The sequence below is a fragment of the Podarcis erhardii genome (assembly GCF_964252035.2).
Source record: "Podarcis erhardii genome assembly, chromosome: 2".
Classification (NCBI taxonomy): domain Eukaryota; kingdom Metazoa; phylum Chordata; class Lepidosauria; order Squamata; family Lacertidae; genus Podarcis; species Podarcis erhardii.
Genome location: NC_138498.1, coordinates 42,935,162 through 42,960,334, shown reverse-complemented (window position 1 = coordinate 42,960,334; position 25,173 = coordinate 42,935,162). Strand labels below are relative to the sequence as shown.

The window sequence follows — 25,173 nt, the reverse complement described above, 5'->3', positions numbered from 1 at the left end:
TTGATTCATTTTGGAGTAAACATGTCAGAAGAAAAGCTCTGGTGGGTTAGACCAAAAGCCCATATTGCCCAGCATCCAAATCCACATATGAGATAAGAGCAATAGCCATCTCCCACTCAACGTTCACCTGTAACTGGTATGCAGAGACATGCTGGTGCTGATCCTGGAAACAGCAACTATTTGTAGGTTTATCTGCCATGAATTTGTGTAATTCCCTTTACAAATCTGTTGGTGGTCAGCACCACATCTTGCAGGTGCAACGGCCGCAGTTTAACTGCATTGTGTGAAGAATTACTTCCTTCTGTCTGTCCTGAATCTCCCACCGTGCAGCTTCAGTGGATGATTCCTGGTTCTAGGATTATTGGGGAGAAACCTATTTCTATCCACTCTTCCACACTGTGCATAATTTTCTACCCCTTTACCACGTCCTCCCTTACTTTACCCCCCCCAGCCCCCCCAACCTTCCCTCACAGGACAGATCACTGGTTGCTCTTACCCTTTACTGCATTTTTCCAATCTGAACAATATTCCTCCTTTTTTTAAGCATTAAATTTTTACTAAAGGTGCTTGACCAAAATACAGAAACAAGCTACAACATGCTATGCACATCATAATGCAGGCACCCCCCAAACTTGGCCCTCCAGATGTTTTGGGACTACAATTCCCATCATCCCTGATCACTGGCCCTGTTAGCTAGGGATGATGGGAGTTGTAGTCCCAAAACTTGTGGAGGGCCGAGTTTGGGGGTGCCTGTCATAATGGGTACAATACATGGGTGACATAGCAAAAGCAATAAAAGGAAAATGTGAATTGAGAGACCGGCACAAAGAGCATACACAGTAAGCGGATGCATCTTTAACTCAATAATAATAATTTTATTGTTTGTACCCTGACTGGGTTGCCCCAGCCACTCTGGGTGACTTCCAACATATATATATATATATATATAAGGAACAAAAGAAGAAAAGGCACACTAGCCTGGGAACTTCCTCTCTGCCCAGAACATTGGAGGCTATACACCACACCCCCTCTACAGTATTTATAGGAACTCAAACACTGAGATCCTGCTCTGTTCCAGTAACAAGAAGCCGAAAGCACCAGCCTGAAGATGACGAGTGAGACCTCGTCGAAACGTCGCCTAGACACCCCAACTTTTACACGGGAAGACACCCGAGGACACCAAAACCTGCATTCCTGTACCCGTGAAAATCTACGAAAGCATATATATATATATATATATATATATATACACACACACACACACACACACACACACTAAAATGTTTTAAACATACAGTACTGCCCAAGTTTATATATATATATATATATACACACACACACATAGTAAAATGTTTTAAACATACAGTACTGCCCAAGTTTTAAAATATGCCATTATTATGTTGAAAGGAAGAGTAACGGAAATGGCAGTAGCAGTGATTGAGAAAATATCCAGTGTGAAGACCATTTCCCCCCTGTTTTTGAAGTGGTTGCATAAAATGGGTTGGGAAGAGTTTCACTGGTGCTGTTTTCAAGAAAGGGAGAGCTCTGTAATACTCCTGATCTGTTTCAATTTCCATGGAGCGCCAGTAAATTTCATGGTCCCCTCTCATCATGTGAATCATTTTGTTAAACTGGCAGGCAAGGTAATAGCACTGCAAGTTAGGAAACCCTAAACCTCCAACCCATTGAACCTGTATACCTTTTGCCCTCATTGATGAAATCATCCAACATCTTTTGCCATTTAACAAGGATATTTCCATCAAGACAAGCTGGTAGAACTTGAATAAGTATGTGACGCTAAGCTTTCCCCACTGGTCCATGTCCTCCTTTAGCCATAATAGTGGGTTATAGCTGATGTCCTTTAGGCTGTTCAGATGTCAGTTGGGTAATATAACTTCTTTTTTTGAGAGAGAAGGAAGGAAGGAAGGAAGGAAGGAAGGAAGGAAGGAAGGAAGGAAGGTGAAATAGGGTTAATAACACACATACACGCAGTTCCCTTTCTAAAAAAGAGAAAGATTTGTTGCTTTCAGAAGACTTCATGGTTTTAATTCTCAAAATTATCGCCTGCGAGAGGTGTATACAGTGGTACCGCAGGTTACATACGCTTCAGGTTACAGACTCTGCTAACCCAGAAACATTACCTCGGGTTAAGAACTTTGCTTCAGGATGAGAACAGAAATCGTGCTCCGGTGGCGCGGCAGCAGCAGCAGGAGGCCCCATTAGCTAAAGTGGTACTTCAGATTAAGAACAGTTTCAGGTTAAGTACGGACCTCCGGAACGAATTAAGTACTTAACCCCAGGTACCACTGTATTACTTAATAGCAGGGCTTTGGAAAGGAAGCGAGAAGGCGGAGCAAGCCTTTGGTGCCTGTTATTAAAATGCATTCAAGATTAAACGGCTAAAAGGCAGCCTCGCATGGGCTGCGGACGCTTCGGAACCGACTCCAGGGGGCTGAAATGACTAAATCCGTCCCCAGCTGAAGCACATTCGCGCTTTCCCTCGCGTCGCCGTGTTTTTATCAGAAGTGGAAGAGGAGGGCGGAGCGCAAGGAGGCGGCGCGCCGTCCCCTCGCTCCTCCTCTCAGGAGACGGTGGCGGCGGAGCGGCGTCCTCCGTCCCCAAAGCAACAGCGGCTCCGCCCCGCAAACAGTGGCCGGTGGAAGTGCCGGCGGCCAGCATGGGGGGCGAGGAGCCCGAGCCGGACTTCGAGAGCGCCCCCGAGACGGACCCCCGGGCTCGGCTGCTGGGGGCGCGCGTGGCTAGCAGCCTGCGCGTGGAGCCCGAGCGCTGGGAGCGTTGCGCGGGGAGCCCCGAAGCGCGCCCGCTGCTGCGCGCTTTCCTCGACGGCGACCCGGCCAAGCGGCTGCTGCTCGTCACGCCGGGCGCAGGGGGCCAGTTGGCGCTGGCCGACCGGCTGGCTCTGGCGCCCGGAACCGGTCGCTCTGGCAAGGGGGTCTTCCTGCTGCGCCTCGCTCCCGGGCCGCTGCTCTCCCCGCCGGCTCCCGGGCACCTCCTCTATGGGGACCTGTCCTCCGCGCCCCTGGAGCACCTCGCTGCCCTCGTGGAGGAGGTAGGGCTGCTCAAAGGAGGGCTGAATTCGGGTCAGAGGTCTGGCATAAGGGGGTGGGCATTGCCCCCCCCCCACCTCGTAGCTGTTGCAGCAGCAGCTGCATACTAGTTGTATGTCCAGCAGGTGAGTAGTTTCCCTTGCTGACCCCCCTTTTTTGGGGGTCTGACAAGAAGCCGCTAAACTTAGGACCCTGACAGAAAGAAGGGGGGACAGGTGAGAAGGCAGCCTCCTTTTAGGGGCAAGACCCAGGGTAGCAGCTTTTTTTCTTAATAAATAGGGGTACTCTCATTTTGATTCAAGAAAATCACCATTTTATAGTTCAAATAAATAGAGTAAATGGACAAAAGTACAAAGATTCACACAGTGTTTAGGGGTCTGCGTCCCCCCCAGAAAAAAGTACTGAGTAACAGCATGTAGTAAGAAGAGCCCTCTGCAAAGGAGCGGGTTATATAACTCAGGGCCCTCAGGAGGGTCCCCGGTTTGGTCCCCAGCACCCTCTGTTAACAGGGTTTTAGAGAACCTGTCTGGGAAACAAGCCTCTACCCTTGCATTGGACTGGATGACCCTTGAGATCCCGTCCAAATGTACAATTCTACAATCTATGGAGAGCTGTTGCCCGTGGAAGTGGACATTTTGCAGCTACCTGGATGACTGGGGTCAGGTTTGCTATTAAGGTAGCTTTGCGTGTTTATGCTACTGGTGCCTTCAACTTTTTGTAATAAGCATTTTCATCATAATTTTCATCAGAGTGATGAACATTCATCATTCTCTTTTTATTATTGGTTTGCAAAGGGAGGGGGGGGGAGTGCCAGGTGGGTGAGCAGCTAGCCAAAAAGCGCCTGGTTCCTTTTCTATCCCAGTCATGGTGAGTATTGGAGTGTCCCTTGCTGTCAGGTCCAGTATAATTTGAGTTTCCTGCTCCCACCTTAGCTCATTGGTCATCTGTTTTCCAAGCACTTCAGCTCCTGGGCTTGGACAGATGTTTGAAACTCATGCAATATAGGGTTCATCTTCACAAATTCTTCATAGAGAGAACTACACAGTGCCTTGTGTGGGGAAGAGAGAGAGGCAGGCATATAAACATAAAGAGTTGAAGGTAAAAAGAATCTGAATTAGTCTCTGTATATTAGCCCTGTGAGGGGACTCAGGGGAGGAAATTGTCATTATTATTTATAAATTTATCTACTGTTTAGTACCAACGTAACTAAATTAGGAGTTTACACAGTATACCAACCAGTTATGGAAACATTAAAATATAAACATTAAAATAAAAAAATAGAACAATCACATTACAACAGTGCAGCATTGAAAAACTGGAGACCGCAGGTCACCGTCAATAAACATGGTGTGTTTACCTTTGGAAAGAGCTGCCTTTATTGATAGCAGTAATGTGGTGACTGACAGTACAATAGTAATGAAATAATTATAATAAACCTAGCCTGCACTTAAGAGGAGGTGATCCACTTTTATTCAGAAAGTTGCTGAGGAACAAGAATGCAAAACCCAAACCCGCAAAATGAGGAAATGCAAAATGAAGACATGGCACCCATCCAAATTTGTTTGTGAAAGGGAGAGGCCGTAACTAGCCATGGATCCCTAGAACCTCCAGTAAAATGATCTCTGCTGCCAGGTAATGGGAACAGCTTCTCCCTGGGCCTGGAGAACTACTACTAGTCTGAGTAACTGGGCATAGATGTGCCAGTGTGGTCTGACTTGGTGCAAGACAGATTCTCATGTCTGTAAGTGTACAAAGAGTTTGTTGCTCTGCCACTGGAACGATAGAAACAAATGGCAGTCTGAAAAATTCAGCCATTTTTAAAATAAAAAAATCGATCCCTTTATATTTGCAACAGGTTGGTAGCATGCCTTGGGAGTCCTTTGTAGGAATGACATACCTGCTTCTCAACATCGTTTTGTGTGTGTTTTGTTAGGTTATTTGTAAAAACATAGTTACAGCTCCTGTTACCTTAAAGAAATTGACCTTGAATAAAGGAAAGAGGTGAGAGATGCAGGAAACAAATTAAATGAAAGTAGATGAACTCCTAGCTTCCTGTTCTTTATGGATAAGTGCCTTATTTGCTACCAGACCTCTTTCCTTACAATGACGCACAGTGATGATCTGAGCTTCAGAGGTTTGAAGTGATTTCTAGGCTCTCTAAATTGAGCCTTTTTCTTTAGTTCAGGGAACATCAGAGCAACCGTCTCTCAAGGATTCAGGAATAAATATGGGACTTATAAAACTTACAAGTAAAACTTTTAAGTCCTGTTGTGATTGATGTAACCTAGCAAACCAGGGGCTCTGAATTTTTCTCTCTTTCTCAACCTTATCTGTCTTCTAGGTAGTGGTGCCACTCTTGGGGAACCAAAAAAACCATCCCAACTGGCCCCATGTGGTGTCACAGGATATCGTCCACCACATCTGCAATCTGAAAAGTAGTGTTTTTGTAGTTGTTGGACAAATTAAAGGCAAGACTTTGCTGCCGCTCCCTGCTGACCCTGAAAGAGACCCATATATAGATTTTGACAATGAGAAAACGTAAGTAGCAATATTGTAGTTACTGACATGAATGGTCATTTTTAATGTACTCTATGACTGCAGCATTGCTTTTTTTCTAGGCATTGTGTTATAAAGCAAAAACTGAGTTTTCATTAACAGCTGGTCTTTTTGCTGTAACTTAGCATAGCCTCCCCCTCCGCCCCCAATTTAAACCACAGTGTAGTTTTGCTTTGTGCTGGGTAGTTGTTTTTACTAGTTAGAATGAAGTTCCTTTTTGGTAAACGATGTTTGTCTTCAGTGCAGTTTTGGACATTATGATTGTGTGTTTTCGTTGCCAGTATACCAGGTGCCAGCTAGTCTCTTACTAAAACTTTAGTACAGTGAGAACAAAATAAAAAAAATCCTTCCAGTAGCACCTTAAAGACCAACTAAGTATACCAAGAACTAACTTAGTTGGTCTTTAAGGTGCTACTGGAAGGATTTTTTTTATTTTGTTCTGACTATGGCAGACCAACACGGCTACCTATCTGTATTTAGTACAGTGGTACCTTGGGTTACATACGCTTCAGGTTACAGACTCCGCTAACCCAGAAATAGTACCTCAGGTTAAGAACTTTGCTTCAGGATGAGAACAGAAATCGCACTGTAGCAGCGCGGCGGCAGCAGGAGGCCCCATTAGCTAAAGTGGTGCTTCAGGTTAAGAAGAGTTTCAGGTTAAGAATGGACCTCCGGAACAAATTAAGTGCTTAACCCGAGGTACCACTGTATCTGTCATTTTTGCTTGATCTTTTGTTCAAAGCACTGTAGCATATATCTCCACCATTCCATATTAAGGCTTTGATAGTTATTGCTGGTAATAATGTGGTGCTGAATCAATTGTACTGAGGTGCTTTATGTAAAGGTTTTCACACTGTGTAGTTACTGTAATAGAAAGAAGTGTGGAAATGTATGGCACACCAGGAACAGAAATAATGTGGGTCAATAAATCCAGTTACAGATAGGTAGCCGTGTTGGTCTGCCATGGTCAAAACAAAATAAAAAAATTCCTTCCAGTAGCACCTTAAAGACCAACTGAGTTAGTTCTAGGTATGAGCTTTCGTGTGCATGCACACTTCTTCAGATACACTGAAACAGAAGTCACCGGACCTTTCTATATAGTGAGAAGGTGGGGAGGGGTATTACTCAGAAGGGTGGTGGGAATGGGTGATTGGCAGATAGCTGCGATGAGCCTGTTGACGACTCTTAACGACTGCAATAGGTCTAACAGGAAAAAGCAAGGGGTGAGAAGGTGAAAAATGGCTTTGTCATGTATAATGAGATAAGAATCCAATGTCTTTGTTCAAACCAGGTCTCTCCATAGTTTTAAGTTTGGTGATAAGTTGCAATTCAGCAGCTTCTCTTTCCAGTCTATTTCTGAAATTCCTTTGTAATAGAACAGCTACTTTGAGATCTTGTATAGAATGTCCTGGGAGATTGAAGTGTTCTCCTACTGGTTTTTCTGTCTTGTGGTTCCTGATGTCGGATTTATGTCCGTTTATTCTTTGGCGTAAGGTCTGGCCTGTTTGTCCAATATAGAGAGCTGAAGGACACTGTTGGCATTTTATGGCATACACAATGTTAGACGATGAGCAATTAAAAAGTCCCGAGATGGTATGTGTGATGTTGTTGGGGCCAGTAATGGTGTTGTCCGGGTGTATGTGGCAGCAAAGTTGGCATCTGGGTTTATTGCAGGCTCTGGTGCCAGTGTCCGTGTTAAGTCTGGTTATAGTATTATTGTGGGTTAGGAGTTGTTTAAGATTGGGGGGCTGTCTGGAGGCAATGAAAGGTCTTCCTCCCAGAGCTTGAGAAAGAGAACTATCATTGTCCAGGAGAGGTTGTAGATCTCTGATGATGCGTTGTACTGTTTTAACTTGGGAGCTGTATGTGATGACTAGAGGTGTTCTGTTATTTTCTTTTTTGGGTCTGTCTTGCAGCAAGTTCTCTCTGGGTATCAGTCTGGCTCTGTTGATCTGTTGTCTAACTTCATCTGCTGGGTATTTTAGTTCTAAAAAGGTTTGCTGTAGATCTCTTAGGTGAGAGTCTCTGTCTGTAGAATTGGAGCAGATGCGGCTGTTACGTTACAGCCGCATCTGCTCCAATTCTACAGACAGAGACTCTCACCTAAGAGATCTACAGCAAACCTTTTTAGAACTAAAATACCCAGCAGATGAAGTTAGACAACAGATCAACAGAGCCAGACTGATACCCAGAGAGAACTTGCTGCAAGACAGACCCAAAAAAGAAAATAACAGAACACCTCTAGTCATCACATACAGCTCCCAAGTTAAAACAGTACAACGCATCATCAGAGATCTACAACCTCTCCTGGACAATGATAGTTCTCTTTCTCAAGCTCTGGGAGGAAGACCTTTCATTGCCTCCAGACAGCCCCCCAATCTTAAACAACTCCTAACCCACAATAATACTATAACCAGACTTAACACGGACACTGGCACCAGAGCCTGCAATAAACCCAGATGCCAACTTTGCTGCCACATACACCCGGACAACACCATTACTGGCCCCAACAACATCACACATACCATCTCGGGACTTTTTAATTGCTCATCGTCTAACATTGTGTATGCCATAAAATGCCAACAGTGTCCTTCAGCTCTCTATATTGGACAAACAGGCCAGACCTTACGCCAAAGAATAAACGGACATAAATCCGACATCAGGAACCACAAGACAGAAAAACCAGTAGGAGAACACTTCAATCTCCCAGGACATTCTATACAAGATCTCAAAGTAGCTGTTCTATTACAAAGGAATTTCAGAAATAGACTGGAAAGAGAAGCTGCTGAATTGCAACTTATCACCAAACTTAAAACTATGGAGAGACCTGGTTTGAACAAAGACATTGGATTCTTATCTCATTATACATGACAAAGCCATTTTTCACCTTCTCACCCCTTGCTTTTTCCTGTTAGACCTATTGCAGTCGTTAAGAGTCGTCAACAGGCTCATCGCAGCTATCTGCCAATCACCCATTCCCACCACCCTTCTGAGTAATACCCCTCCCCACCTTCTCACTATATAGAAAGGTCCGGTGACTTCTGTTTCAGTGTATCTGAAGAAGTGTGCATGCACACGAAAGCTCATACCTAGAACTAACTCAGTTGGTCTTTAAGGTGCTACTGGAAGGAATTTTTTTATTTTGTTTTGACTGTGGGTCAATAAAGTGAACCATAGATTATACCGTGATAAGCGTCCTATTGCTTCATTGCAAGATAGAATTTCATGTTGTTTTTGTTTTTTAGATCTGCCTTTTTATCTACCACTGTCAGATGGGAGGTAAAACTAATCTGCTGATATGTTTGCTTTCTGTAGCACTGAACTCGTGGATAAATCTATTGTCCATGCAATTGAATCAGCTGTTATTGAATGGACCCACCAGATCCAGGGAGTTCTAAAGAGAGAGTCTTCAGAACCACTTTTGCAAGGCCAAGATCCCAGTCCAAAGGTGGAGCTGGATTTTTGGAAAAGCAGGTACATTTATAGCTTCATTCTGCATTGAAGACGTAAGCAGAGTAGCGAGAGCTGCTTCTATAAGTGCGCAATTGCAGAACTTTGGTTTGAGCTTGACTCTAGTTGATGTGGAAACACCCACTGCTGTTGACGTCACTTGTACAACTGTTAACTTTCTGATTAGCACAAGAAATAGATTTCCGCCCTGGAAACTGTTTTGCCTAGGAATATCTTAAAAACTGGCAAATGCATAACCTGGATTTGCTGTAAGGGGGAGTATGTTGCCTGGATATTTGACATGAAATGTATCTTTGCTCAGTGCCTTACCATTTTGTGTTTCTTGTAGATTTGAAGATCTGCAGTGCATTTACAGCCAGCTGAAAGCCAGAAGGGTTTTGACCATGATGGAGCTTCTTGACAGAGTGCAGAGCACCTACTTTCCAGCATTCAGGTCAATTTTCAGAGATGTAGAAGCAGGTGAGATTTTGAAAATTTGTGCTATAGTGTTTATTCACAGATCACTAACCTCTCCTGGTTGGCCTATGTGGAGACCAGCTTCTTCAGTTCTTGTCGAAATAGTGGATGTGACAGGGTAAAGGTTCAGTCATTTTATAGGGTTGCTTAGAGCTTTTGAAGGACTTTGAAGAACGGCAGAAATGTCCCAGGAGGAGGGAGCTGCACCATATTTTGTCTTATGTGTTGTTGTATTCTTTTTTCAGTTTTTGCTCTGTGGTGTGTAAAATTACTGTATTTTTCACTCTATAAGATGCACCAGACCACAAGACGCACCTAGTTTTTGGAGGAGGAAAACAAGAAAAAGAAATTCTGAATCTCAGAAGCCAGAACAGCAAGAAGGATCACTGCGCAGTGAAAGCAGCAATCCCTCTTGCTGTTCTGGCTTCTGGGATAGCTGCACAGCCTGCATTCGCTCCATAAGACGCACACACATTTCCCCTTACTTTTTAGGAGGGAAAAAGTGATTCTTATAGAGCAAAAAATACGGTAGTTTAATGTACACTGTAATTCAGAAATATACATGCTTGAAAGTAAGCCCAGTTGAATTAAACCCAAATTGTTTCCACAGAAGTGTATTTAAGATCTCCTGAGTAATGTACAGCACCTTTCCCTAACTTCTCTTGTGTGAAACTTTTCCTTTTCTTTCAAAATCACAGCTTTGGTTGAGGCCCACGATATAAATGCGCACCTAAAGCCCCTAGAGCGCCCTCTAGAGGAAATAGAAAATGTGGAATTCAACGAGCTGAAGCCATTACTAAACCGAGTGCTTCACGTGGTGTGCTTAATCTGGGCCACGTCCAAATATTACAGCACACCTGCAAGGATAATTGTGCTTCTTCAGGAAACCTGCAGTCTCCTCATTCAGCAGGTAGGCCATGTAGTGGTTCTTCTCACCCCCTGCGAAATGGAGAAAATAATATACTGCTGTTCCACGCAGACACAGTATGAGGGCTCCAGTAATGCTTTGGGGTCTACAGGTTGCAACACTCACTTTGTCGCTGTAAAGCTTCAGCCCTTGGGCTTCGGTTGCCCTCAATGGGCATGTGTACCTCCCACAGTTGTCATCCCAGTGCAGTGGTAAGTGAGAGGAGAGGTACCTTGACAATGAGGAGCACTGTGGCGTGATGAGAGGACCTCATGTTAAACTGCCCTGGATATGCATAGAGACTTTTTAAGTGGAGCAGCAAAATGGAAATCTGGAGAGGTGCCCTGTTTCTCTGAAAATCTCAGCAAGTGCTGGAGGTTTAGATATAGGAATGGTGCCTTTTCTTTAGAAGACACTTTGGCAGTGTTTTGCTTTTGTAGGAAATGTTATAAAAGAGGCACATGTCCCTTACTCTTCCCATTGACAGATATGTGGACAGTTAGGCCTCCTTCCATTGTGTTGTATACCAATCCCAATGAACCATTGTCAGTTTTCCAAATGACCAATTTAAGTTAGGATTAGGCCTCTTATGTTGAATACTCTGTCTTTCTTTGCCTGTTTCATCTTCTCTTCCTTTTTTAAAAAACAAGCAAACCATACCACTGAAATGACAAGATTTGTTGCTCTTCTCTGTCTACCTAGGCTAGGACTTACCTCAATGCAGAAGATCTGCTTAAAGCGGAAACTGAAGAAAGTCTGGGCAAAGTGCAGACAACTTTTGATATTTTCAACTATTTCAAGCAGACCTTTGAGGAAAGAAGAGACAATCTCAGCACTTACTTTCAGCCAGGCCTAGAGGCAAAGGAGTGGGATTTCCCTTCTATAATGGTTTTCGCACGATTGGATAATTTTCTAGAGAGGCTCCACATGGTAAATGTAAGTATCATGGAATATTACAAATGTTGACGTATAGAGAGAACAATGTATATAATGTCAGAAATAACTTACTGTAACTCGTCTCCCTCCCTTGACTCTTTGCTTCCAGGGGGTCAGGATTCCTGGTGTCTAGGGAATTTAGCTTGGGAAGACATGGGTTCAACACCCCATTCAGTCATGGAGCTTGCATGATTGATCAAGCCATTGCTTTTCAGCCTTTTCTGTATTGCAGGGTTGTAAACGGGATAAACCTTATATAGGCTACCCCAAGCTCCTTTGAAGAAAGGTGGGACACAAATGTGGTAAATAAACAATACTACTGTTTAATATGTGGTTGAATTTTTTACCCAAGGAGTTCCTGAATTCTCAGGCATCTGCCTCACCAATGCAGATTTATGCCACAGGAGATCTGCAAAAGCTGTCAGGATTTCTGAGCAAGAGCTGACGGCGATGCTCTTGATGCATAGGCTTCCTCACCCTTCAAGTTACCTTTTGGTTATCTTCTTCCTCATCCTTGAAGGTTACACTGATAAAATGGAGCTAGATACAGATTAAAAGATCCCCAGAGCAGCCCAATGCTGTGTGTATTTATAGGGCATGCCTCCCACACTTAATCAGAATCTGCTTTGTTCTTACAATGGCATCTTGTTCTACAGCTTTTACACTGGCTGTTTTGTTTTTTAGGCATGACCCAATTTCTCAGGCTCAGATTCTCTTTTTTCAAATATAACATGGAAATTGCCCCTTTCCTTGCTCAGGTATTAAGACCTTCAACAACAACAACAACAAAATCGCAGTAGTCATGTGCCAACTTCTTAAATAATTGTAGTTAACTCTGATCTATAATATATGTGTACAAAACAGACATTTCCAGGGTATGAAGAATTGCGTGTAGAGAGACAATAGTGGTACAGTGGTACCTCGAGTTAAGAACTTAATTCATTCTGGAGGTCCGTTCTTAACCTGAAACTGTTCTTAACCTGAAGCACCACTTTAGCTAATGGGGCCTCCCGCTGCTGCCACACCGCTGCTGTGTGATTTCTGTTCTCATCCTGAAGCAAAGTTCTTAACCCGAGGTACTATTTCTGGATTAGCCAAGTCTGTAACCTGAAGCGTTTATAACCTGAGGTACCACTGTATGTCGCTAATGGCATTTATGGCATAAGGACAGTTAGGATATAACAGTTAGATCTAGAGATGTTCAACAGAAGTCCTTCTGCTCATTTTCACCACTTTCTTCTTGCCCCTCCACCCTCCCCATCCCAAACCTTTATTTATAGTCCTCTGACTTTTTTTGAGGGAAGCGTTGGCACAATGAAAGGTCAAAAAACCCCCATTGCATGAGCAGACTTTTGCTTACCCAAGTCTGAATAAAGCACAATGTTCCATTTGCGTGGTTTTAGAACAAGAGAACTTTTCTGTAGGTCTCAACATTGTCAGCTGTTAAGAAGAGTGTAATATATGCTGGACAATATAGTCTCAAAAGAAGCAAATGCTGATCTGCTGCCCATCAGATCTGAGAAGTCAACGTGCTGTACATCACATGGGGAAGCCTTGTCAAATTGCATATAATCTGATGCTAAACCAGCATTCACTCTCCACCCACCCCAATTTAGTTGGTCAGCCATGTAGACTGCTAGAGGTTAGCACAATTGTGTGAGACATGCAGGGATATGATGCACTGAATCAGCACATGTAGAATGTGACAGAAAGCCTAATTCTGACCTGTTGCTCACAGGTGGTATATGTGGGGTATTCTATATCTCTTTGGCTTTACATGGGCTCCTGAATCTCCCTGTAAAATGTAAAGAAGAATTCCTGGATCACAATTTCCTCAGATTATACAACTTTTGTATGTAAGCCTTTTGGCTGCAATTTGTTTTCCACTTGTCGGATTTTCCATTAGTTTCAAACGGCCACCACACCACGGGATTTCACAGGTTAAGAAGATTTTTGGTTGGCTGCAATAAAAGCGAGTTTTTCATTCCTTTCCTACCCCAAACTGAAAGACTTCAGAAGCATAATATAGGCGGCTGACACATGCTCCAGTTCCCTTGAAAAATGGCTTCAATTAGATTTTTTTTTTGGTCTCTTCTTGTCTTAAAGCACAGAATCTCAGTTGAATGCAAAGTAGTATAGATTTGAGGGGAGGCCTGCTGCATTTTTATACACCCCTTTAATTAACCTTGCAGAAAGCACAGCAATAATCAATGCCTCTTTAAAGCCATATTGATATTTTCCAATAAGTCTTGCTAGGAAGTAAGCTAAATGATTGTTGCCTAGGCAGGAGCTGATCTAATGAGAGAAAGGCAAACAGAGATGTTAGTGATTTGTAATTCATTGAGTTTAATGCCCCTACCTGCCCCACACCAGCACTAACTCAACAACAGTCTTAGTCACTTAACTATTTAAAAATATGTATATATAAGTTATATATGTCTTACGTTGAGGGATGATAATGAAGGTGGCATGGCTAGCCTTGATCTATAACAGTATGAAAAATAAACTATAACTTCTCTTTGTCTTGGGCACCCGTGTGAGGCAGTCATGGGTCTAGCCTGGCCTAGTCCACTTGTTGGGAAGCAGTACCATAATCTGTTGTGGGTAATAACTGTTAATTATCCCAATTTGTAGGACCTTCTGGTGACTGCGTTGGACATAGAGAAATTGGAGAAGCTCGAATTCAGTGGCATAAAAGGGAAATCTCTGAGCCAGCAAGTTCTGAGCATGTATGAAGAGTTCCAAGAGGCTTACAAAGTGTTTTCCGATCGTACATATGACTGCTTGGATGTGGCCAACATGGTAGGTGATTCTGGATTCCATAATAACTCAGCTCATGTTCATGCTGAATGTTTATACCAAAAAAGGATTTTACGAGCTTAACACTGAAGAGTCTGGTATTTGGGGGAGAGTTGTTTCCAGAAACTGCTGCATCAACTGTGACATGAATTCATTGGGTTGTTGTTTGGTTCTGTTAGGAATTTGAAGATGATGTGTATGACTTCAAGGAGAAAGTGGAAGATATGGATCGGAGGCTAGGGAATGCTTTTGCCCAGGCCTTCGATGATGCAGCTAGCATAGAGCACGCATTCAAGGTTTGTATTTGTTGTACTAGGACAATGCAGTGTGTAGTGAATGTGCCCTATTTTTCTATACACAAAGCTTTTCTTTTCTTACAAATGAACTGAAGAGTTGCCAGTTAATGGTATTTTATATCTTCCTACCACTTTTAAGATGTTAGTTGCATTCCATTAATCATGTGGATAGGCTTTTCAGTTGGTGACCTTCAGAGCTGTACAGCTCCATAGGTTCAAACTGCAGTTGCTGAGCATTCAGAGAGAGATTATAAAACTAAACAATTTTACTTTAATAATAATAAAAAGGAAAAATCCAACAAATAATATATGGCCATATAAAAAGTTGCATGTATTTTCTATGTTTCCGTGTACTCTGGCTTCTGTCACGGTGTTCCGTTGTGCCAGAAGCGGTTTAGTCCTGCTGGCCACATGACCCGGAAAGCTGTCTGTGGACAAACGCCAGCTCCCTCGGCCTGAAGAGGGATGAGCGCCACAACCCTGTATTCGCCTTTGACTGGACTTAGCCATCCAGGGGTCCTTTACCTTTACCTTATCTGCATTCACTAAGCACACAGTGCTGGCTCTTTTTTTGGTTCTAGATGCTGCTCCAAAGGATGCTGCAAAGGGTGGGAGAGCCACAATGATTTGGAGGCCTGAAGCCACCTTTTAGCCTGGATTTCTTAGTTCCAAGTTGTGATAAAATGATTTGTGGCCACAGTTTTATATGGTGAAGGAAATTTACCAGATAGGTTAAAACCTCAAATTGCTAGATTTCAGAGAGCAGGAGTTGCCTCCCTCACTTCCCCATCCTTGTTCCTGCACTATTCAATGAAAGGCTAGTAGCATTCATTTGCCCAGCAAGAGGTCGGAGAGTTAGGACCGGCTTGTTAAAGCTGGGTGAAGTGGGAGATGCAGAACATTTAGTTAGAAAGGAAAAGAACAATACAAACATAGGGAGATGGGAGGCGGAAGCAGTCTTTGGTAATAATTGTAGTGAAGGGTTGTGTTTGCTTCAGAAATAAAAATAATAAAATGTGGGGGAAATAATGAACGAACCTATTCCTGTCTTTTGGGGATGGGAAATACATCATTGGGATCATTTTATCAACTGATTTTCAACCACTACAATGTGTAACTGATATCAAACATGGCTTATGATTAAAACCTGTTTCGTACATTCATCAGATGGATTGGTGAACTGCAGTAACTAGGTGGGTCATTGAAGAAATATGTGGGTGTTGAAAAGGGTTGCTGGTCTTGTTTGGACCCAGGGAATGTACACAAAGTCACAGATATTTCCCATTTCTTTCTGTATGGTAGCTGATAGACATATTTGGGAGTCTATTGGAACGGCCACTGATAGCAGCAGATGCCTATGCTAAATATCATCTTCTCATCACAATGTTCGACAGAGACCTGGATGATGCTAAACTGATCTACCTGAAACATATTCAGGAGGAGTTGGAACTAGGTATTTGTTAGCAACTTCAGAATGGCTTTATGCTCAGTTAATGAGATGCCTTTAGAAAGCAAGGAAGTGTACAATTATTTTAAGCAGCTTTTTAATAAAAAAAGCTCATAATTGATATTGCAAATCTTGGTTTAAGTAGGATAGACTTCTTCATATTTTTTTAAAAATGTAATTAATTAATTAATTAATTAATCAATCCAAGATTGCTGTGCAAATTACAGCCTATTAGGTCATTTTGTTACAATACCTACCTACAAGCCTTTCCAGAACTTGAGAAAGGAGAGCTTTCTGTGCTCCCTTACCTCTACAATATTAAACTTTAAAGCATGGGTCGGCAAACTAAGGTCCGTGGGCCGGATCAGGCCCAATTGCTTTCCGGATCCGGCTCACAGACGGTCCGGGAATCGCCACGTGGATTGCCAGCTCGTTCGTTCTTTCCCTCTCCCTCCCTCTTCCTTACATGGCAGTGGCGGAGGCAGTGCCCCCTCCCTCCCTCCCCTGGCTTCTCCCCGCCCTGCCTAGAGGAGGAAGTAGGCTGGGCTCTGTTGGTGCCAGCAGCAGCAGTGCTCAAGTGGGCGCCATTTTAAGCAGCCCCTCTCTGAAGCCCTTTCACACGCCGCTCATCGTCCTGCCGCCAGCCCCTGCTGCTCACAACACACAGGTAAGCAGTCACCGGGGCTCATGGTGCTCTTGCATCATTCCCCTCCCCCCAAAATATAGTCTGCCCCCCCAAAGGTCTGAGGGACAGTGGACTGGCCCCCTACTGAAAAAGTTTGCTGAGCCCTGCTTTAAAGCCTCATGGTTGATGTGTCATTCAGTCCTGTCAGAGAGGCAGAAACAGACACCGCACCTGAGAAGGGGCCACCATATTATCTATCACAAATGCTTTTTTGGGATACTGGCCCAATTGCTCTCTGCTAGTCAACATACTTCTTCACACAGTGCATAAATAGACAATGGAAATTCCTCCTGCAGGAGGAAGTGATGACCACTACCTTGGATGGATTTATAAGACTATTCGACAAAATCATGGATGATAACGCCATATCAGTGGCTACTAGCCACAGTGGCTGTGCTCCACCTCCATTGCCAGAGGCACTATGCTTCTGAGTTTCTGGGAATCGCAAGCGCACAGAGCATTGTTGCACTCAGGTCCTACTTGAATGCTCTCCACAGGCACCTGGCTGACCAGTGTGAGAACAGGATGCTGGTCTAGATGGTTCATTGGCCTGATCTAGCAGATTCTTCTTATGTCATGTGACTGTCCACCTCTATTGAAGCTTCTGCAAATGGAGTGGAAAAGAGATTGGAATTCTTATTAACCTTTTTCTCTGTACTTGAGTCCTGAGCAGAATGTGAAGGAGCTGAGCTGCTAGAGATAGTTTGTGCTGGAGACTGTTCTCTTCCAAGCCCTAGGAAGAAAAAAACCATTGTATGCAAAAACATAGCATGTTGGGAGGCTAAAACCCTTCTTATTAGTAGGCTTTCTTTGTGCAGAGAAGTTTCCCCTCTCCCACTCAGTGTGAGAGCATTCAAAAATTGAGTTGCTTGCAGGCTGACCTAGTACAATATTTTGCATATTTTTTGGTTGGCTGTTTTACATCATAGAATCATAGAATCATAGAGTTGGAAGAGACCACAAGGGCCATCGAGTCCAACCCCCTGCCAAGCAGGAAACACCATCAGAGCACATGTCTGTTGCTGGGTCCATGCAGTACACTGGTTCATGCTTCTCACTTTGGGATGAATTTGTTTTTCTCAGGTTATCCTACAGTGCACAGGAATATGCCATTGGTTGCTGGAGGAATTCGCTGGGCCCAAGAATTAAAAGACAGGATCCAGATCCCATTTAGTAATTTCAGGCATGTCACCCACCTGTGAGTATCTTTATTTCTTTTAAGGCAGGGGTGGGGAACCTCTGATCTGTGTGCCTAATTAAGCCTGCTGGCTATTTCAGCCAAGTTGTGCCTACCTTCTGTACACCTGATGTCATACATGATGTCAGCTGTGGGGCAGGTAAAGGTGGGACTTGGACAAAAGGGGCTTTGTAGGCCCTGCTAGTCACCAGGGCCTGCAAAGCCCCATCACAAGCACCGATAATCAACTGATGTCATTGTGATATTAGGTGATTGACGGGTGGGCAGCCCTACCCATGTGTCAAACTTGGCCTGTTGGGGGGTAAGAAGATAAGGATTTGGCCAGTCGGTAGTTCTCTACCACTGATATAAGCATTTTATTTTTTTCATTGGCTCCTGTGAATCAGTGGGCTGCCTTGTTTTCTGTATTACAGAGATGTTGGGGCTTAAAGGAAAATTGAGAAGGTTGTCTCCATGGCCTTAACGTCGCAAGCTAAGCTTGAAAATTGTTTCTTGGCTTGTCCTAATTTTATGTTTTGACATCAGTAATCCTAGCAAGTCTGTGTAAGATGCAAGCAGGCTTTTCATAGACAATGGATTGTTGAGAGAGTCAAAAGTCTGAGGAAGACATTGCACAGTGGTTTCTAGGGATGAACTGGGATATCTTTAGCTTTCATAAGGCAGGCAAAGCGATAACTTGCAGAGCTTTTGCATTTAGATAAAACCTTACATAATTCCTAAAGGACAATCTTATCTTGCTAAGCAGCAGAACTAGGTCTAGGATACCACGGACAGAGTGTAAAGAATAGATGCCCAGTGGACAGTCAGAGGTCACAGTAGGAAGAAACATGCAGTACCACTGTTTTGCAAAGAGTCCACTGGTAAAAATTCAGCTGATAAAGCAGGCAGGATAGAAGGAAGAATAAATGGAATAAAAGGGGTGTGTGTGTGTGTGTGTGTGTGTGTGTGTGTTTGTATGCTTATATCCTGCCTAAGGAATTAAGTGCAGCATATTTTGAATTTCCAGATACTATCATTCAAATACTGGTGGTTAGGTCCAGTTCTGATCCGTCTGTAAGCCCCTTTAGATTACCGTAGTTTGTGGCCTGCTCTGGTTGGTGAATGGAACCAGAATAGAAAAGGCAGAAACAAGGAAGCTGACATGAGATGAAATGTTACAACTAGTCCTGGAGCCAAAGTGAGCAGAGTTCACCTAATAAGCCCTGCCAGTGGAAGACCTGTGGAAGGACTTGTACTTGCTCAATGGAGAGTTTGCCCCCCTCTCTTCCCCCATGCGTGACCCCTGAAACTGGCCCCGAAGGTGTTGGGAGCACCCCCAAAACAGCATAGGGGAGAGGGGGGAAATGCTTGCACAGACAGAACAATTGCCTTCATAGAATATTGACTTCTGTCCAAGATGCTTAGATGAGGTAACGGTGAGAACAGGATTTTATATGCTTTGAAATAGCTGGTTGGCTGATTGTGAGAAAACTATTTTCTATTTACGGCATTTCCTTGTACTTTCTCTTCTCTTCTTCCCGTATGGGAGGACCAGCCTATTTCAGCTAACATATAGTAAGTCTACAGCTGTGTTCACGTCTTGTGACGTTTGGCATCTAAGTATACATACACACACCTGATCACTTATAGCTTCAGGTCAATTTCAATTGTTAATTGCTGAGGGAGCCAGTTTTTGGTGAAAGATGGCTCCAAACAAACATGGTCTTTAAAACCAGACGATAAATAAAAATGAGGGCCGCTATTCAGGTCTCTGTGAATTACAGAGAAAGGAAGCTGTGCTTTGAGAAACAGGAGAAAAATTGATAGGTCAGACAGAAAAAATATTTGACAGGAAAGGTATATGTATATAATTTGGCATTTCAGGGCTTTCAGACTAGAATGTGATATGCACTTTTTAAAAAGCTGCTTAAAAACAAGAGAAAGTAATATTAACATGCATATAATTTCTATTACACCACATAGTCTTAATATTTATGTTGATGTTTCTTTTTGGCAGTTGCCTGGACTCTGCTGAAGGCAAAAGAATGGTGCAGAAGTATGAAGATCTGATGGAGATGCTAGAAAAGTAAGCCTGTTTGCTTAGCAGGGGTCAGTAAACTTATTCAGCAGGGGACTGGCCCACTGTCCCTCAGACCTTGTAGGGGGTCGGATTATATTTTGGGGGGAAAAGAAGAAGAACGAATTCCTATGCCCCACAAATAACCCAGAGATGCATTTTAATTAAAAGCACACATTCTACTCATGTAAAAACACCAGGCAGGCCCCACAAATAACCCAGAGATGCATTTTGAATAAAAGGACACATTCTACTCATGTAAAAACACACGGATTTCCTGGACCGTCTGCAGGCTGGATTTAGAAGGCGACTGGGCCGGATCCGTTCCCCCCCCATTCTTTATAGCTTTGATGGATTCAGGCAATGCATATCTAATACTTTCCTTTTATATTAATTTAGTTTAAATTTGTTCCTCTCCCTTGGTTGTGCTGCCTGAGTTTCATATTTTGGAATTACTTTATGTGCAAGTTGATGTTAGCACAGTAATAAAATTCTGAAGCCTTGTTCTTTCTTGGAGGCTAGGGAGAGCTGTGGCAGTGTGCCTTTTCCCAAAATGCTGCCTACTTGATTGCACAAACGGATGAAACACTGCAATTTGATCTTCATTTTATATAGTTATCAAAGCTCCCACATTTGAGTTCTGTTTACTGTATAGTTAGTGCTGAGCCATTCCATTATATATCTGCACATTTATGCATCTTGGGTGTACATAGGAGCTGCACTAACTCAGGACTGGACAGATCTTTGTGTGTGTGCCTGTGATTCTGAGTTGGGAAGTTCATAAGTTTGGGATGGGGTTGCATTGCCTCTGAAGAAACAGCTGCATAGTTCAGGCATACGGCTAGATCCAGCTTTGTCACTGGATGCTCAGGTGAACTCTGTGGTGAACTCTGACTATGCCCATTCCTGGACGGGGATAGTTTGGCCATTGCAATTAAGGCATTGGTAATCTCAAGATTGGACTACAGTAATGTATTGTGTATGGGGTTTCCCTTGGGACTGGTGCAGAAGGCTGTGGCAAGGTTGTTGAGTACAGCACCCATCTATACTTTTGCCTAGGGAACTGCGTTGGCTACTGATCGCCTACCAGGCCATGTTCAGTGCCTTCTTGTTAACACATAAAACCATGAACAAGATTACATGAAAGGCCGCCTCACCTTTTATAGATTTTTCAGGGTTGGAGATGTTATTTTAGCTGCCTCCTGAAGAATAAGGGACACGACTGCAGGAACTCCCATCTTGTGCTGCTTTTGGCACCTGCAGTTTCCTTTCCACAGCTTTGCTTGCAGCATAGCTAGGAAATCTGTTCCAGCAAAAAGGGTTCAGACAGCCACCTAACAGTTTACAGAGCCTGACATGGTGGTTGTGGTCTTATGGCAGATACCAAGAGAAGCTTTATAAGGAGTGGTTCCAAACTGTGTCTGAAAAATCGCAGTATAACCTCACTCGACCGATCATCCGAAGGCATTCGGAAAGTAAGCTGATTGCTGTAAATTTTGACCCTCAGGTAAGATGTGACAGCGTTTTATTACTTACTTCCTTCTTCATTTATAACCTGTGCTTATATAAAATGGGCAAAAAGCATCCATAAAAACATTATTGAAAATATTGGTAAAACATCATTAAAAATGGATTGGTTAAAATGAGAAAAAATAATACGTATTTCAAAGGCCTATCTAAACAATAGTTTTCAAAAGACAACCGAAAGAAGGCAGGGACAATCTGCTTATCTTTTGCTGGAAAGAAATACCACATGGCAGTGCCTGCCTCACAAAAGGCTTGATTCCTAGTGGAGACCAACCAAACCTCAGGGGCACCTGGAACCACAAGTGCCCTGTCAGAGAATCTCAGTGATCAAGGTAGAGCGTAAGGCAGGTATAGGCAAACTCGGCCCTTCAGATGTTTTGGGACCACAACTCCCATCATCCCTAGCTAACAGGACCAGTGGAGGGATGATGGGAATGGTAGTCCCAAAAACATCTGGAGGGCCGAGTTTGCTTAGGCCTGGCATAAGGAGTCAGGTAGCCCAAGTTGTTTAAGGCTTGTGAATCAACAAAGAAAGGGGGAGGGAATTAATGGTAAAATACTAAAATATTTTAAGTATTAAAATGGAATTAGGAAAAGTATTTTATACTGAGCAGCAAGTAAGGGAGGGAAGAGAAACATCATGGAAGGGGTGTTGGAAGTCAACTTTTAAATTTGAATTAATTTTATATTCATTTGTTTGTTTGATTTTTTTGAAAAGCAGTAAAATTTAATTGGCAAAACAACAAGAAGAACAGGTACCTTGAACCTGGAATTGGCAGCTGGTGCATCTCTCTCAGCAGCGGAATAATGTGTTGCCTGTATTCTGCTTCTGTGAGTCTGGCCATGCCATTCTGCAGTGGTTGAAGCTTCCAGACCAGATACAAGGGCAGCCCCACCTAAAGTGTTTACAGTAAATAAGCCTTCGGGTTACCAGTGTGTGGACCACTGTGGTCAGGTTGTCATAGTCTAGGAATGATTGTAGCTGGTGCCAGAGGCGGAACTAGCTGCTCCAGCACCCGGAGCGGCGCACATGCTGTGCACCCAGGGGCAGGGCGAGCATCCCACGGTGGCGTGGCAATGTCACCCCCCCCTCAGGGATAACACCCGGGGCAGACCGCACCCCCCGCACCACCTTCCTCCGCCAGTGGCTGGTGCACTAGCTGGAGCTGGTAAACACACACACACACTTTGCCATAAAGGTCACTTGGGCCTCTAGTGAAAGAGATGGGCCAAGGAGTACCCTTGAAAATGTATCTGTTCCTTCGGACAGTGGGGCCACCCGATCCAGGACAGGCAGTTGACCTATCTTCCGGTAACAGTTAACCACCCACCCACAAGGCCTCCATTTTTCCAGGATTCAAGCTCAGTTTACTGACCCTCATCCAGTCTACCACTGCATCCATGCACAAGTCCAGGACTTGCACGGTCTCTCCTTTAATCAGATGCAATGGAGAAATAGAGCTGGATATCATCAGTATACTGATGACAGCTTGCTGGAAAACTTCAGCTGACTGCTCCCTTCGTCTTCATTATAGATGCTGGGTAGCATTTGGGACAAAAAGTGCCTTGTGGCTCCCCATAGTGAAAACAGCAAGGGTCCAAAGAGCACACTCCCATTGCTACTTTCTTGATATGATCCCTCAAGTAGGAACAGAGTCACTACCACACAGTGGCACTGATACCCATTCCACTTAGTAATTCCAGAAGGTTATTGAACGGTACTGGGAACCAATGAGAGATCGAACAGAAGGAGCATGGTTGCACCCTCACTTATCCTCCATAAATTTATCTAGAAGAGCATAACCTTCCTTCATGTCCTAGTAACTAAGATATCCCGGTTTTACTCTCACGCTGTTGTATGATGTTAAAGGAACAGAGTGGCTTTAAGAGCTGCGCCAAGATCGTCTCTAATCAACATCAGTTTTCTAGCAGGAACTTTTCTTTCCTCCAGTTTTGAGATTAGAACAATTCTAGGCAAGGAAACAGTGCTATAAAGAAGAAGAAGAAATAGGACTTTTTAAAAAAGAAATCCAAAGGTTTGTGTGAATATGTTTTGCAGCTGGTGTCAGTTTTGCGAGAAGTGAGTTACCTTGGGCCAAGCCAGACTGGGAAGATACCAGAGGCAGCAGCAGAAATCTTTTCTTCCAAGGAGTCCTTCCGGAAGCTGGTAGCCAACCTAGACTTGATGGTCACCTGGTACAATAAAATCCTGCTCACAGTTCTGGAGGTGGAATACCCCCTTGTACAGGACCAGCTGCAGGAGATTGATAGTCAGTTGAGAGAGGCAGAAGAAACATTGAACTGGAAAACAGAAGGTAAGAAGTACCTCTGTAATAGGTTCCGTGGAACCTGGCAGGGATGAAGGTGTACAGAAAAGCAAATAAATAAAATAATTTGAGGCCCAGATTTCTTTTCCTTCATCTAGGCCAGCGGTTCTCAACCTGTGGGTCCCCAGATGTTGTTGGACTACAACTCCCATCATCCCTGAGCTCTGGCCTTGCTAGCTAGGGGTGATGGGAGTTGTAGTTCAACAACATCTGGGGACCCATAGGTTGAGAAAGGCTGATCTAGGCCATCTCTTGGCCCAAAGTCCTACTGATTCACTCTGGTTTGAATGCTGTAAATTGCAGTCTTCTTCCTATAGATGTACTCATGGTAGGAATGCTACCTGGATTCTCTATGGAAATTCAGTAACCAATACACTTTTAAAATTATCTGGTTTGTTTCTGGGTTGTCAATTGAATGTTTGTTGACTTTTTTCAATTGGTGTTGAAAGGGCTTTGGGAACATGTTTCACGACTAGTTGACGGTGTGCGAGATCTTGAGCAAAGAATCCAGAAAACCAAGGACAACATTGAGGAAATTCAGAATATAATGAAGACTTGGGTCTTCCCAGTTTTTGAAAGAAAAGATGGGAAGAAAGAATCTCTGCTGTACTTAGATGGTCGACATGAACGACTTGACAAACACTATCGACTCATCACAGATTCGGGGCATAAGATCCATTTACTAATCAAGGTTGAGTTTTTTTTGTTTTTTGACATAAATTATAACGGAGATTTTCCCAGGAAATGCTATCTGAAATTATTTATTTTCCATCAGAATTGGTCATAAATTGCTATTGTCTAAGGGACTGTCTGGTTTTCCCTAGGGGCATGAATAAGTTAGGCTGTTAAATTGCTATCACCCTGCTGTACATTGACATTTTCATTCAGCATATTGCTCAGCTTATACAGGCAGCGACTGTTTTAGGCATGCCCGATATGTGCAGCTATGTTGAATTCCTCACCAGATGTTGCAAGTAGTGTATTTCAGCAGGCTGTTGGCACTAGAACTGGTATATTCTCCAAGTATTTATAAATACTAATAACCTTTTGAACTATGAAGTCTGTGTAGCCTTAGTAAGCTGCACATAGGCTGAGAATATTAGAACGATGTAAGACAACAGGAGAAATACAAGTGACTGGTTATTACGGGACTGTCTGACCTTTTGTTAATGCTGAAATGTTGAGATCACCTTCATTTGATTGTGGCTTCTATATATTTAGGAAAACTTGAGACTATTTGCAGCAGATCCAACTTCTGATATTTGGAAAGCTTATTTGGAGCATGTGGATGAGATTGTCCTTGATGGATTCTTTAATGTCATTGAATGTTCACTGAAGTACCTTTTGGAAAACACAGGTGAACTTGTCCTTGCTCATGCAAGCTACTTATCAATTGATCTAGGGTAGGAGGGTGGTTCTGTTGCTATTGGGATTATGTGGGAGT

At 43.4% G+C, this 25,173-nt stretch overlaps 1 protein-coding gene across 1 annotated transcript in view; it reads left to right on the top strand.

Moving 5' to 3' along the window:
* Positions 1-2,677: 2,677 nt before the first annotated feature.
* DNAH9 (dynein axonemal heavy chain 9) overlaps positions 2,678-25,173 on the top strand; it is a gene marked incomplete at its 5' end in the record, with an annotated part of 185,594 nt that continues 163,098 nt past the window's right edge. Inside the window, 15 exons of the mRNA XM_081848623.1 lie at positions 2,678-3,070; positions 5,410-5,606; positions 8,940-9,098; positions 9,424-9,554; positions 10,250-10,461; positions 11,161-11,394; positions 14,029-14,196; positions 14,373-14,489; positions 15,792-15,942; positions 17,705-17,819; positions 19,816-19,884; positions 21,256-21,382; positions 23,462-23,717; positions 24,179-24,420; positions 24,951-25,086. Coding sequence (XP_081704749.1) covers positions 2,678-3,070; positions 5,410-5,606; positions 8,940-9,098; positions 9,424-9,554; positions 10,250-10,461; positions 11,161-11,394; positions 14,029-14,196; positions 14,373-14,489; positions 15,792-15,942; positions 17,705-17,819; positions 19,816-19,884; positions 21,256-21,382; positions 23,462-23,717; positions 24,179-24,420; positions 24,951-25,086 — 2,707 coding nt within the window. The remainder of the gene's footprint in view (positions 3,071-5,409; positions 5,607-8,939; positions 9,099-9,423; positions 9,555-10,249; positions 10,462-11,160; positions 11,395-14,028; positions 14,197-14,372; positions 14,490-15,791; positions 15,943-17,704; positions 17,820-19,815; positions 19,885-21,255; positions 21,383-23,461; positions 23,718-24,178; positions 24,421-24,950; positions 25,087-25,173) is intronic.